General features: G+C 43.4%; 1 protein-coding gene across 1 annotated transcript in view; it reads left to right on the forward strand.

Moving 5' to 3' along the window:
* Positions 1 to 15,420, forward strand: part of SLC22A3 (solute carrier family 22 member 3) — a 29,576-nt gene that overhangs the window by 10,691 nt on the left and 3,465 nt on the right. Inside the window, exons 2-7 of the mRNA XM_009982092.2 lie at positions 3,171 to 3,274; positions 5,268 to 5,422; positions 6,043 to 6,208; positions 7,248 to 7,365; positions 12,578 to 12,675; positions 12,810 to 13,024. Of these exons, the coding sequence (XP_009980394.2) occupies positions 3,171 to 3,274; positions 5,268 to 5,422; positions 6,043 to 6,208; positions 7,248 to 7,365; positions 12,578 to 12,675; positions 12,810 to 13,024 (856 nt within the window). The remainder of the gene's footprint in view (positions 1 to 3,170; positions 3,275 to 5,267; positions 5,423 to 6,042; positions 6,209 to 7,247; positions 7,366 to 12,577; positions 12,676 to 12,809; positions 13,025 to 15,420) is intronic.

Here is a 15,420-nt window from a genome sequence, read left to right on the forward strand (position 1 = left end):
GTATTTGCAAGCACTGAGCAAAGTCACTGGAGCAATTCCCTGATGCTGTTTTTCCACCCAGGCTGTACTCAACCCCCAGCGTCTCCCACAGAAAAACACAAGAGGGTTTTTATAGTGCAGAACAGCCTGTAGGAGAGCCCGGGAGGGCGGCTGGGAAGAGCCAGCATGACACAGACAGCTCCGAAGCCACCAGTAGGAAATGGCATGAAACAAAAGAGCGTTTTGTAAAATAGTCTGTGGTGTTGGGCACTGAGCTCTCACTAGAGCTGCCATATGCACAGCAGAGCACAGGGGTCTCTCCTGCTGGCACCAATCTGACCAAAAACTCACAGGGAAGCGTGCAGCTTTGTGGTGAGACAGGCAAGGAGAGTGAAAGAAAGTTCAGTGCTTCGAGGTCCCAGGAGAGATGTTGCTGCGTGGTGCGAAAGCTCAGCTGAGCGGTGACATTCAGGACCTGACTGCATCACCTGCACCTGAGATGCAGGCCAAGCTGACCAGGGGAGCTGTGCCAGTGACCCGCCAACCAGGCAGTGTGTATACCTTTCTGTGCTTATACAAGTCCAGCAGCTGTCCAGATGGTGCCCTTGGTACACACATGGCAGGACCAGTGTGTCCAGCATGGGCCCTTGCTGAGACACCCTCACCAGACACGTGGCCTGAGATGTGCCTAGCTCAGTACAGCTCTGACTAAGTCAGAGGAATTTCCGTGAGCTCATGTGAAGCCACTCTTCCTGCTTGCCCTCTCTGCTGATCTCTTTATGTGAAAGAGGGTAGATTTAGATTAGATATAAGGAAGAAATTTTTTACTCAGAGGGTGGTGAGGCAGTGGAACAGGTTGCCCAGAGAAGTTGTAGATGCCCCATCCCTGGAAGTGTTCAAGGCCAGGTTGGATGAGGCTTTGGGCAACCTGGTGTAGTGGAGGATTTTCCCTGCCCATGGCAGGGGGGTTGGAACTAGATGATCTTTGAGGTCCCTTCCAACTCTAACCATTCTATGATTCTATGATTATTTCCTTTTCTGGTACACCTCAGCAGCACAATTTTGAAGCGGATGTTTTCTTGTAGGTGGTTTTTAGCCCTCTGGTAAGCTGTATTGACCTATATAGGTGGTTTCAGATGTTCCTCTGAGAGCCCCAGCCTCTGCCATCAGCACAGTCAATTGCATTGCCTTATAAAATCTCCTTTTAATGGTCATTCTCATGAAAAAACTCTGCTTTCTAAAGCTGCATCTTTTGATACTGTTTGCCAGAGTTGTCATAGTTTCAAGAAGCAAGAGGTTAAGCAGTGTTTGAAGTCTGAAAGTGCTGCTCCATGTTCAGGCTATTTTAGGAAAGCATTGCAATAGCCCTGGAGTATGACAACTGAGAGTAGGTTTTATTCCTCTCAGAGGAAGCTGAGGTTTCTGCAGATCCTGCTGAAGATTTACAGAAGTGAAAGCCAGATGCTGATGGCCCGGCTTGGCTGAAAGGTGGCCAGTCAGGCTCCCTGGAGTAATGAGGTTGACATCAAAACCATGACTTTGTTTAAAGTCAGTGAGGATGCGACATCTTTCAGGTTGGGGACCTATGAGGTTGCTAGCCAAGTTTTTCTGAACATCTGTGAGAGCTGTAAAGTGTGGTTCTCAGTCACAAAATTCCCAGACCTGCGACTTCAAGAAAAACAAAAAGCCACAAAAGAACCCAAATCCTGGACTTCCAGTAAAATCATCATAACTAACAACGATTCTACTGTAGTTACTGTCAGTGACAGTGCTAATAGGGCATCTGGAACCAAAACTGAGGAGTTTAATTTTAAAAAGTGAAGAGTAGCCCATAGAAATGAGTGTACACTTGTGTGGAGTTCAGAATACTAAAAGAAATGGTTTCTTATTTAGGTACACAATCAAAGATTTAAGAGTATTACTTCAGGTTTTTGGATACAGATTCAGACTCAGTGAAATCCAAGTCTGGGTACCCTCTGTATCTCCTGCTTAGGCACCTCTGAAATCCCAGGCCCAGGCAAGACTCGCAGGGCATTACAGCAGGCAAACGGGCTAAGGTGGAGCTCAGGCTCGTGGCACCAAATTTCAGAGTCTAGAGAATTGTGAGTGGCAGAAAAGGCTGTTAATCTTCTTCCTAACCCACCCTGCGGCCAGCCCGTCCAAGCACAGTGTTTGAGCCCTAGTATTGTGGTATGTGTTCTGGTGAGCACAAACATGACATGGTATGCTTCAGCAACCAGAACCTTGTTAGTGATAAAAAGATTTCTTACAACTCATGCCTAAAAACAAAAGGGTCTTTCTAGGGTAAATGATGGTAACTGCTATTGTGTGTGGTTTCCCTTGGTCCTGAAGCCGCATCATTCCTAAGGTCACCCCTGGCGTAGACTGAAACCTCCCGACTCCCATAAGGTCTGCAAAACTTGGGAGGCAGTTGTTGGTATTTCTTTGCTCTCGAAGAACCTCTAAAGTAATTTCCAATGACATGCTGTCTGGATAACTACTTTATTTTTATTTTCATTTGAGTTTTAATTCCTAGTCTCTTTGTCTTCCTTCCTCTCACCCACTTTGCTCTTCCCTTCACCTCCGCCCGTTCCCATCCCCATCGCTGTTAATGAATTCTTCAGACACGCACCCAATGTAACATCATATTAGTGAGTTATGGCTACTGCAGTAATAAGGAATAGAAAAGTCTGGGAAAGTTACACCAATAAAATACATATTCAGAGTGTCTGAAATTGATTTGAGATCTGTTTTCATATTCCTCAGAGACCACACGTTTTTGCTTTTATCTAGAAGGCACTAAGAAAAAAAATCAAACCATTTATATAAACTGATGTTTTCATTGGCTAAAGCTGTGTACCCTTATTCTGCACTAAACAAAGTCATGGCTTTGCCTTGCTGACGTATTTAGCAGTGTTGTGTTTAGTTTGCAAAAGAGCAATTTGCTTTCCATGTCTGGATAACTGATATATCAGTTTTGGCAAGGAGAAGCACTCCCTCTGTCTTCACGGCAGCTTGAAGAGCGCTTGCTATGGCGGCACTTCCCTGGCTCACTGATGCTTGCTGTTGGACAAGCACATTTGAACTTCCCCTTCCCCTTCCTGCCTGACTATGCAGTTTCTATAACTTTTCACCCTGAGGATGATAAATGACTCACCTAGGGTGCTTATACCTCTCCCTTGTTCCTGCAGTATAACCTTGTGTGCGGCAATGCCTGGATGTTGGATCTCTCACAGGCTATCCTCAATCTGGGGTTTCTGGCCGGTGCGTTCACCCTGGGCTACGCTGCAGACAGGTACTGTATAAAAGTGCTGCTGTCCTTTGATTTTTCCAGAGGTGAAATCACTTGCAGTGTCACCTGCAATAAGCATGAGTCAACACTTTGGAGATTTAATTTGCTTTGGGTAAACATCCCCAGCCTGGGTTAACACAACTCAGTCAATGCAATCTTTGCTTCCTTTTGGGCCGGAAACTTCATGCAATCATACTTACTGATCCTGTTTGGACGTCAAAATGTCATGAAAAGTGCTTTTCTTGCCGTTTCCGATGTTTTCTGTGCACATCTGGACCCAGGAAGGGCAAAAGGACACATAAATGAAAAGGAAGCATTCAGAGGAGTTTTATGGACAGATGTTTACTGGAGGATGTTTAATAGGCATCATTGATGAAGAAAGCAGCTACTCAAGGAAAGAAGGAAAGGACTCAGTGTGGTAACTCCATTCACAAGCTGGATTCATACACCTACTGCTGAGGACATAGCTCCCTCCAGCCAGTCCTCAACTGTGTTAGAGCAGGATGAATACCAAGGAAAAGATGTGGGTGATATTCAGGCTTGAGCAGACAACCTGCCCTGGAGTGGGGAGCTCCCATAAGCTCTACCTTGCTCTTAGAGTAAAGGAGGGAGCCTGGTTTGTGCTTTGTGCTGATAATTAACAGTAGTCAACCTATGTGTTGGCTGAGGGCACCACTGACGATTTCGGTGGCAGAGTGTATTTCTTCAGTTTGTAAAATACTTCCTGCCAGTTTTATTTTTCTTTAGTATTTGTGACAATAGTAATAATAACTTAAAATACAATTTCTTTGTAGGCAGGAATATCTACAGAATTATGTGGAATGTCATCTTAGATAATAAATTTTGAACTAGCAAACAAAAGCACTTTCAAGGAAAACCTAATCTTTCCAAGAGATATAGTATTAAGGGAAAAAGTAAGGCAGAAAGATGCCATGGCACTAGTTAACTTAAGATGTCTCTGCTGAGTATCTGATTGGGCAATTGTGATACTAGCACCTTGAGACAGTGTAAGAGTAGCAATATTACAGCTAATTATAAAAATAAAATAATATGTCTAGGAGTACTTGTATATTAAGCAGAATGTAACTACTGTACCACTATGAATGTTGTATATTGATAGCACTGGGGGAAAGTGCTCAGCCAGACCAGTGGGCTCTTGTTTCCTTGACAGCACTGAAAAGAACAGACCTGGTTGAAAATACCTTGATTTTTGTCTCATATAAATTGTTCTCATTAAACCTTTTGAACAAAAGTAACAAACAAATATTCTCTCAAATACTTTTTGATAAGATAAATAGCTACATCAGTTTTCACAGTTTCTTCTTAGAACAGCAACAATAACAAGGAAGAAGAGATCAAAATGGAATTTCCAGTTGTGTTCCAAGGACACAGTTGCCATGAAACTAGGGAGTTTTTTTTTTTTTTTTTTTTTTTTGTTTTGGTTTGGTTTTTTTAATTACTGCTCATCTTGGGCACACCTATTAATAATGATGACCTTTTTTTTTCTGGAAAATGACACTCATTAATGCTAGGCAGACTTTGAAAGCAAGAGGTCTAAACTTAAACAAAACAGTGGAAAATCACAAAGTAATTAAACAAGAAACTACTTATTTTCACAGAACTGGCTATAATTACTATCAGAAGACTAATTTGTGGCAACGGATATCCTCAACAAAAGTTACCCTTATTTCAACTGGATCAAAAATCTGAACTGTAACATAAGGGCCATAGTTTAGATACAAAAAGACAAACTTTTCTAAAATAAAAGGGGACTCAACGAGGACATCATCAGTTTTAAAATTAGTGATATAAAGGCAGTGAGGGAAGAGAGTCCCATATCCCAAGGGCCAACTCTATGAAGTTTCAGGTGGCCTCCCTTTCAAACAAAGCTGGTCTCAAAGAGGCACTTTCAGATCTAGCATTAAAATGAGATGCCAAGGAAAAAATAATCTTTGTGTCTTTTTATGGTTTTCATGTTCTTTTCCTTTTTCAACAGATACGGCAGAATCCTCATCTACCTGCTGTCCTGTCTAGGGGTTGGGATATGTGGTATCATAGTGGCATTCGCACCAAACTTTACAGTATTTTTGATCTTCCGTTTTCTCCAAGGTGTGTTTAGCAAGGGAACCTGGATGACATGCTACGTTATTGGTAAGAGCTGTTATCGTCTTTCTTTTCTGGTTAGGAAAAGTGAGGGATTTTTGGAGGACAAGCAGCCTGGCTACATCTCCTCTTGGTAATATTTTTTTTTGGAAACAAAGCAGCAGACAATGAATAACCCAAGTCCATCCTAGTTAGGGCATTTGTCCTCCAAGACAAGGTGCCTGTATGCAAATTGTAACTTGGTGTCATCTGTGGTCTTGGAAGCAGTCACTGGCCTTTGTGCAGACTGTACTAGGGACCTTTCCTAGTCTTTCCTCTAGTCTGGGCCATGGGCCAAAACTGTGCCAGGGAGAGTGTTAACAATTTACCTCTAAGCATGATCGTGATGCAGTCTCAAACCCCTGTTCTGGCCCTATTTAATGCATTAGTAAACACGTAGTCAAAAACCTCTCTAGCTGAAGAAGAGTGGGTGAATTGATGAGGAGGCGTCACCCATGCTTGCCCTGGACAGCCTCGATGACATGCTTACACTCCTGAAGGCAAGATGTTGGGCTAGACAGACTTGAGAGCTGATACAGCACTATCCTTCCTTATGTTCCACCACTAATATTTTGCTTTCGAGTTAAGTTTGTTTCTGGGTTATTTATTTTGGCTTTCTCTCTGCTCAGTGACAGAAATCGTTGGTTCTGACCAGCGGATCGTTGGGATCGCGATTCAGATATTCTTCACCGTGGGAATTATGATTCTCCCTGGAATTGCATACCTGGTTCCCACCTGGCAGGGAATCCAGCTGGCCATTTCACTGCCCAACTTCCTTTTCCTGCTCTACTACTGGTAACGTTGCAGTCATTGCTCTTTTCATTATTTCAATCACTATTTGAGCACCTTGAAACTCCTGCTGCGGGCCCAACTCTCTGGTATGCAAGATGTTATAGGTTAGGAAAAAGATCGTTGCATATTGTTGATTTTGGCACTTTTAATTCTTTTTAGTGAATGCTAGACATATGTTGCTTTCCTTTTTCTGCCCAGGGTTTGCCTCTCTCGTCACTCACATCTGGCCCTTCACAGAACCCTGCTCTGCTCCTGCTTAGCCTGAGGCTGGCTGTTTATCTGGTTAACTTGGCCAAAGTCTGCTTTTCCCACCAGCCATGGGACCCCATCTTTGCTTCTAATTAGGTACTTGGTTCAAGCCTGAACTTACCCTGCAGGTCCCATGAGTTGGGCAGTACAGCTATTGAGAAGGCAGAGCACTATGCTGTGGTGAGCATCTGTCCCAGAGGAGTGCAGTCATCCTGTGGGCTGGATCTAAAGAAACTAACCCACATACTCTCTTGCTGCGCAGTTTCCTTAAACATTACCTGTTGGGAACTTTTACATTGTGAATCATCTTAACTCTAGGCTAGCAGAAACTGAAACACCAATCAGTAGTATTCCTTTGGGTTCAGTTTATAAAATACGTACACATTTTAGCATGTGTGTCTATCTCATAACGATACTCCTAGAAGTTTCCTGGTCTCCCTGTACTTGGTATTATATGTGTTTAGTGTTGACTTTCATTGTTCCTTGCTGTTCTTCAGCACCTTGTTTGCTGGTTGGTTGTCATATTTTTGACATCCATTGTGCAGACACAATAGTTAGATTTCTTATTTTTCAGCTTTGCAGAGTATCGCTATAGTCTATTCTTTCTTTTCCACAAGGATCAGATATTTCACAGAAGACTGGCTGGAAAAGCATTACTCAAAAGAGTTTCTGTATCCCAAAGACTGAAAAATCAGTATGTTGTGTATTAACGTAGGCAAAAGGCAAAGGACTTTGGGAAGTAAACCAATGTTAAAGGGCAAACCCCTTATTTGTGACTTCTATGTTCTTACAGGGTGGTTCCTGAGTCTCCACGTTGGCTCCTGACACGCAAAAAGGGAGAGAAGGCATTAAAAATCATGCACAACATTGCAAAACACAATGGGAAATATCTCTCACCACATTACTCAGAGGTACTGTCACCTGTTCAAGCTAGAGTTTTTTTCCTAAGCTTGCTTAATCTTTTGAGCGTTCAGTCATGTTAAAAACACGTTCTCTTTATGTGATGGGCAACACCCTTGAAGTGTCACACCAGAACAGATTGTCAGTCCTGCCCATACCTACTTTGTTAATTGCAAGACAATAAAAGTGAACTGGTTGGAAAAACATGGGCCACAAATAGAGTTTTGTGAAACAATGAATCAGGTTTTTCATTTGCAACACACTTACTTTAAAATATTGTGGGAAATGTTAGACAGTAGCCTGAGGACCAATGGTATTTCACAGCAGATGACGTTTTAGCTGACAGAGTGAGCGGAGACAGCAGGATCCCATTCTCTGGCTCCTTTGCTAGAAATTCCTTTTACAATTCAAAGAGAAGATGATGTAGACAATTGGAATTTTCTATAGTATAAATTTGCTTCCATCCCAATAGAGGAAAAATATGCCCCAAAATTCAAAATAAGGGAAACACTGGCTGAGATCACGGTTTATAAAATAGGACAATATATGTTAGAGTTACAGTCCTTTGACAAGTGGTCTTGACAGACTGAAAGGACTGATGCATTTCAAATGACAATGTTATGTCATTGCAGCATTTGCCTTGTTCTGTGCTGGGTAGTGGTGCCTGGCTCTCAGACCATGTTTATTGTGACATTTGGCTTTATGGTTCAGTGACGACAACAGATGTGGACAAGGTTGCTCTTCTGTAACAAACCAGGTCTGGAGGCTAAATGCTAGCTATAGTAACCTTAGTCTATCAGTACACAGTAGTATCCTTTATGCCTACATACATGCATATATGCACATACATTCATTTTTATACATGTGCAAAATTGTCATGTGTGACTTTAAACTAAATTTTCACTGAGACTAAAGGTGAAGACTTTGAGATGGCAGTGTTTGGAGGAGACTGATGTGTCCCATCCTGTCAGGGAGGGACATCATGATGTGCATGCTTTGTAACAGGTAGTTGGCAACCTGGGTTCCCACAGCTTGGTATCTTAACTAGGTCTTTCTCATTGCTCTTCTTAAGCAAGAGAAAACCTGAGAATTTAGCCCAGTTTATCAAAAAATGTGGGATTGCTTCACCCAAATCCTAGAGTATAATTCTGGATTAAACCCAAGCAGTAATTATTGGCACTCTTCCAAAACACCAGATAGCTGGTCCCAAATCCATATGATTTTATTTACCTGGGATAAATAAGCTTCATAAATCATCCAGCCAGCCTAAGCAGTTCTGCTTGTTCAGGACCCTTCCTGCTATAAATATAGATCTTGCATGAAGTGCACACAGGAAGAGGTATGCGGCAACAGGAGTATAGAAATGGACAATCGATTTATACCAATATTCCATTATCTTTCCACTTCATTAAGTATATGCTAGTGACAGTTCCGGAAACATAAAGTTCACACAACAGGTTCTACAGAGAATCCGGGCCCACAGCCTACTATGCCTCTTAGGATATACGATTCTGGACTAATGATTTTGTAAGTTTGAAACTAGACCTATCAGCAGAGATGAGTGTGTCGAAACACACATTTCCACAGCCAGATGCTTTATTGTTAAGCAACTTGTTCAAGGGCCATAATGTTGCTATAATAGCTTTTCTGTGAATGTTATGTTGCTCAGGGGAGCACACAAAGGTCAATGATGGGGAGGAGGGTTTGTCAAGAGGAAAAGTTATATATAACTTTCTTGGCCAAGAAATGCGATATACCAGATGAGACTATTGTACATTAGTGAAGCGACATGACGGAGTTTTGATGAGCAGTAACAAGTTAGGCCATCATTAGTGGTGATCAGTGATTAGTGAACTATTTTTCTAATGGAAGCCAAGGCATCTCTGTGATACCAGCCAAGGTTAGGAAATCGCTCTCAGCTGTCCCACAATGCAGAATGAGCTTTTCTAATCATGTTGGAGTAGCATCTTATGCAACTAGAGGACTGCACTCTGAAACCGGTGAGAAAGAAACAAACTGAGAAGTCTGACTAAGGAGAGAGAAAAGGATAAATCTGTTTATTGTCCTTGACTGAGGCATATACACCAGTGAGATTCTCCTGTCCTGGTCAGCATTACCCAGTGCCAAGAGTGGCCCGAGATGCGTAGCAGGAAGCTTGTGCTGCTGCAGCTCCCCCTCCATGTTCAGCCCTGCATTCCTACACCTGCTTCCCCTCTCTAAACATCAGCATTCTCAAAGTGTCACGTCAGTATGGAGATGTGTGTCTTTCCCTTCTTTTTGTTTTAAGTTATATTTATTTTTTTTCAGAAATGTCCCTGCTCATGACCCTAAGCCACTTACAGCTGCAACAGATTAACCTCCACACATCCAAACTCGTGCTGGATCTGTACCTGGGACGTTTAATATACAATGTCTGTCATCCTTGGTCTTGTGCCCAGAGGAGAGAGAGCATCTCCAGGAAGCACATTAGTTGCAGATCAAGTGTATTTCTCACGTTTACTCACGTTAGAATTTGCTTTCACAAAGTGACTTCAGAATCTCAGGCAAAGTGCTGCAGGTGTGGAAGGACAGGGAGAAGAGAGAGGCGTTATCCGTCAATGCATTTTGATTAAGATTTTCTGATATGTCTGTAAGAATTTCGTTGGCCAAGCCTCTTACGTGGCTCTGGATGTAGCAGCCTTGCATTTTTTTTGGCATGCAGAAACCACAGATGACCTTTGTAGGAAAACAGATAAAACATTCACATCTTTTGCTCTGTGAATTATGGCATTGGTACAGTTCAGCTCTGTCCAGAATGCATTAAATTAATTATGAATTATAAACTTTCTTTTTTTTTTTCCCCAGTTGCTGGTAATTATCCTAGCATGTTTTTTTTTTTCAAGTTAATTTATTCATTCTTGGTCTCTGTCCAAAAGCAGAACAGGCTGCAACCAGCTGAGTAAGCGTTGCTTCCTGAGAGGGCTATGGATCAAAACCCCGTCTTGCTTTGTATATATTTCTACTATATAGACATATGTTGACATATATATTTCTAATATATATTGATGTCCATACATATGTATTATAGATATGCATGGATGTACTGTCCTGTGCAGAATTAAACATGTGCAGCATTATATGTCTATTATTGAAAAACTATTGCAGAAAAAATGATATGTAATTTACTGAGACATAAAAATGCCAGGGAAGTTGGTTATAAAACTTCCTCCACAGTTTTTAGATAGTGTATCTTTGGAAGCATGGGCCCAGTCATTGAATTCCTGACTGCGCCGATGTGAATAGCAAAGCTCTCCTTGACTTCAAAGAAAAAAAAGAGGATTTTTTTCTCTACAAATAGTTAACTTTCCACAGTAATTTTTTTTCATCCATAAAAAAATGCTTAGTCATATTTGGGGTTATTATGACTTTATTAAGATCTAAAAAAAAAAAAAAGTAGCAGTCATGCTGAATTTTTCTTTAGTCCTTTGGAAAACTAAAACCATATTTGCACAAAGTCACAACTGATGGCTGGCAGCCTGCTCTTATAAACACAGCCATGACAGCTTTATAACTGTAGTATGAGAGAGTCCAAGAGCAGTGCAGAAACCCAGCAAACTCTGCCTGCCCCATAAAGTGCTCTGGCACGCAGCAGTAGTGGCAGCACTTTGAAGAAAACTTCTGGCTCTGGTTACAGAAGAAAAGCAAGAAGGGGTAGAAAGGAAGATCAAACGAGTGTGAGATTTCTCTGTCCACTTACAAAATTTTGTGTCACTCACTTATGAAAAAGTCACACGTAAATACATCCAGCCAAATCTCACTGAAAAACATCCATGCTACCCTATGATATGAAAAACAGGGTGAAAACTTTGGGCACAGCCCTGGCTGAGCTGATGAGACTCTTGGACAATGCCTTTGACTTTACCCGTATTCTTACCATGGATCTGCGTGTTCCCACATGCTTCTCCATCCTTTCACCCATGTCTCCCCAGTGGCCAGGATGGTTTCCTGGGCTCCTGCACCCACATGGACAGCAGGTGCTGTGGTTGGAGAGAGGGATTCACTCCCCTCCTAGCTCTCTTAAGCCTCCTCTCAGGAGGGGGACAATAACTGAGAGTCAAAGCAACGAGGCTGCCTGAAATTCTCCTAAAAAGGGCACAGCAGCTTTAATCCCGTATGTCCCACAGCTGCTTTGAGAGCTGATGGCAATCCCAGCCATGGCTGCCAGTTCTTGGACGGTCTCACAGTTTGTTCCTGCCTAAAACCACCTCTGCCTCCTCTTCCTCACCTGCCAAATGAGCATATGAACAAAAGGGCTGCCACCTGGCTTGGACATCACGGTTAAAAACTACTGACCACAGTTCAAAACAGCCTCCACCAATGTGCCTAATCCCTTTTTGGTCATGCTAATATTCTGGCTCCACAATACCGTATGGCAATGAACTCCAACATGTAAACACAAGCTGTGTGAGATCTACCTTTTTCTGTTAATGTTAAATCTTCTACTTCATGATTTCATTGAGTGTCTCATTGTGACTGCATTGGAGGAAGCTGTGAACAGATTTACTATACTTTGTAGGCAGTATGAGGAACACTAATTCATATTTTGCAGGATTTTTCTCTTTGAGGGTAAAAGCCATGTTCAGCACAGTCCTTGGGTATTTTAAGACTCTCTGAATTTCACCAGTGGAATGTTTTGTAGCACCCAAGTGCCTTTCCAGATCTGCTCTTCCTCTCGCTCCTTGTTTCTTCCTGCTGCCCAGCTGTGTCACCGGCCATGTTCCCAAGCCCATTGCTTGCCACTCACTGCTTTTCCCTGCTTCCCTCAGCCCATCTCTCTGTCCTCCCTGCAGTGGCCTCCTCCTCTCTGTCATCTCTGGCAGAAGGTAGCTCTGCTCCCAGTAACCCTGATGTGACAATGACCACTTAGTGCCTTCCAAGAAATTCCAGGTCAACTTCTCTCAGTTTACAACAAGAAAATAATTTTTCCACTCTCAAGTCAAGACTAGGGATTTTTTTCCTGATTTTTTCACGATCATCATTAAGGAAAGCCCACAGCTGTATCCAGTTATAAGCTATTTCCCGTATCTGTGTACTGCTCCAGAGTGCTAAAAGCAGCAAGCTGGCTCGTCAGCACCTTTGCTCACTGGACTGGAATATTGCTGAGCACCATGTTTACAGAGAAACTCTGCCCCAGCACTGGTCTGACCTCTGGCAGCTGACTCTACTGTTTACTTTTCTCCTCAGATCACCATCGGCAATGCAGAGGTCAGCAACCCCTCCTTCCTCGACCTGGTGAGAACTCCCCAGATGAGGAGGAACACGCTCATCCTGATGTACGCCTGGTGAGTGCCCACGTCAGTCCAGCATGTAACCAGTGGGGGGCTTTTGAAGAAAAAAACCCTCGTGACTTTTAGGGCCTTTCCAGCTGCTTGAAGTAATTTTTTGCCTCTAAACTTTTTTTCCCTTTGCTGTTTAGGTTCACAAGTGCCCTGATCTACCAAGGGCTTGTCATGCGCCTAGGAATTGTTGGAGGAAACCTCTACCTAGACTTCTTCATCTCAGGAGCTGTGGAGCTGCCTGCTGCTCTCCTGATTTTAGTGACAATTGATCGCATTGGCCGGCGCCTTCCCTTTGGAATAAGCAACATTGTGGCGGGAATTGCATGCCTCATTACTGCCTTCTTGCCGGAAGGTAATTCCCTTCCCAACATCAGGCTCTTTAAGTCAACGACTTCTCTCTGATGCCCCTTAAGCAAGGACAGCAGGCCACACAAAACTATAGATAGAAGTGCAAAGTGTCTGGTGATGCAGGCAGCACCGCAGTCATGGGACAACATACCTTCTTTACTTATAGATTGCCCTGGGATGTGTAATGGTGGTATTTTTGATGGATGGTGAGCAACAGCTGGGTGTAGTCTTAGAAAAAAAAAAAGTGTATAAAGACACTGTACTGTTTTCAAAGGCAAATGCAAGGGAAGAATATGCAAACATAAAGGGAAAAATACCTTCCCTGACTTGGAAGACACTTAATGATGTAAGAAATCAGTGGTTTAGCTGAGGCAGCTTGGTGGTCGTCTCATTTGCAAATAAAACGATGCAAACCACAACACGATGAAGGGGCTGTGGCAGACAACACAGAGATTTTTGCCCTGCCCTCGCCCTCCCAGGGGTTTGGACAATGTTAAGGGATTGGAGGAAATGTATGGCTTTTGATTAAGTCATTCTTATCTGGTTTCAAGGACAACTTAAAGGTCTGATACTGCACACAGGCTTCCCAGCACTCCTATCTTTTCTTTAAACTGTTTTCCCTCCTGTGTAATTTTTTTTTTATCATTGAGGAAGCATTTGGAGGTGCTTTGAAGTGAAAGTTACCACATCAGCATGCTTTGCCTTCCTGTAGCTGGGGACCAGCAGGTGAACGGGCATTAGAGAGGCTTATTCCTTCCCAAGGATGTTCCTGTCAAAGCAAGGGACAGTTCTGGCCAGACTTGGAGCTTTAAGTTCCCAAAGCTATATTGTGAGGCAATTGTCTTTCTAGAGAAGAGCCATGAGAAGCCACTTCAAGAGTATTACGTGCCCATGAAAACAGGCAGATTTGTGGTGAGTGCAAAATGAAATCCGTCAAAGAGATGTATTGGTTCACCTCCATCTCAGTTAAGCCCCCTTTAAAGGGATTCCTCCAAAAGTACTCAAAATTAATACTGTCTGCTTGAGGAGCTTCACTGCTTTGATAGAAGCAGAAACAACCGGAGAGAGAAACAGAGAGGGAAGATCAATGGTCTGTTCTGGATGCTGGCACTGGTGGCTGTATGACCATGCCCTGGGATGTCACGTTGTCATCACTTGTTTGCATTCATCAGTTTGACCACTGGAGCCCGTGAGGACTAACTCTGCCATCCTGGCAGATTTTCCCCACGCTCCCACTGCTGTGTACCTCTCAGAAGAGCCACCACAGGCTGAGCAGATGCTGGCCACACTGTGCTCCTGTGTCAGCTCCCTTGGTGCAGGGCACAGCATAGAGGGCCTGTTCACCATGTCATCTGCTGACTTTGCCTGCATCATTTTCTACCTATTAAAAAAGTACAAAGGAACAACTGGGACATCAGGGACTGGGGACTGTTGATCGCCTGGAGCTAAGACCGTTGCAGGAGGAGGAAACAAAGAGCGGCACTGAGGAATTACTTTTGCAGGACACCTGACTCTATCACCTTCATGTATTTAGAGCCAAACCACATGCTGAACATGGTGCAGCAGGTCTTGAGGTTAGAGAAGGAGCATCATGTGGGGCTGGTATTGCTGGTATGGATGCTGCAACCAGCCTGCGCTCAGTAGTGGTGAAGTGCTGAGGGAACCTTGCCTGGGTTAGGAGAGGAAAGCCTGGGGATTAGGTACTCACAGATGGGACACCTGAGGTACAAGTCCTGGTTACAAGAAAGGTCTGTTTATACAGATGGGAGAAGTTTGAGTGCTTCGTCATGCTGGGGTGCTCGCATAGTTTGAGTACCCTGGCAGAAGGAGAAGGCACATGGATGTCACCTTCACATTGGAGGTCTGATGGACTGAAGGGGTGTCAGGGAGATAACATGGATTTGTTTTGTTCTTTCCAGCCTTTACTTTTCTTATAAGTGTTTGAAAACAGAACTTTTGAGGGCAAAGGCAGTGTCTTGCAACACAGGATGAAATTTGATGGGGATTTGTTTGATTGTTTTGGAAGGGAAATAACCCCAAACGTGATTTTTTGATTCAAAGCAAACTGAAATGTTTTCTTGTTCTTCCTGTTGAAGTTTTGAGAAAAAACAATCACTGCCAGAGCCCTCTCCAGTGGCAGCACTCCCCTTCATGCCAGGTTCAGGCTTGTTGTTTCACTTGCCTCCCCGTCTGCCTGGTCGTGGTTAGACCGTACAGGCGACTGTCCTCTCCCAAGAGCATTGCAGAAATGCTTACTCCGTTTCTTGTGACGCTCCTCCAGATGCCACTGGCTCTCCAGAGAGGGCAGTCAGAGCGCTGAGAGGTCGCACACAGAGAGACGGGAGGGCTCTGCCCTGCGATGCGGATGTGACCATTGCACCCACTGCTGACTTGTACAGG

Source organism: Tauraco erythrolophus, chromosome 2 (assembly GCF_009769465.1).
Source record: "Tauraco erythrolophus isolate bTauEry1 chromosome 2, bTauEry1.pri, whole genome shotgun sequence".
In the NCBI taxonomy this organism is placed as follows: domain Eukaryota; kingdom Metazoa; phylum Chordata; class Aves; order Musophagiformes; family Musophagidae; genus Tauraco; species Tauraco erythrolophus.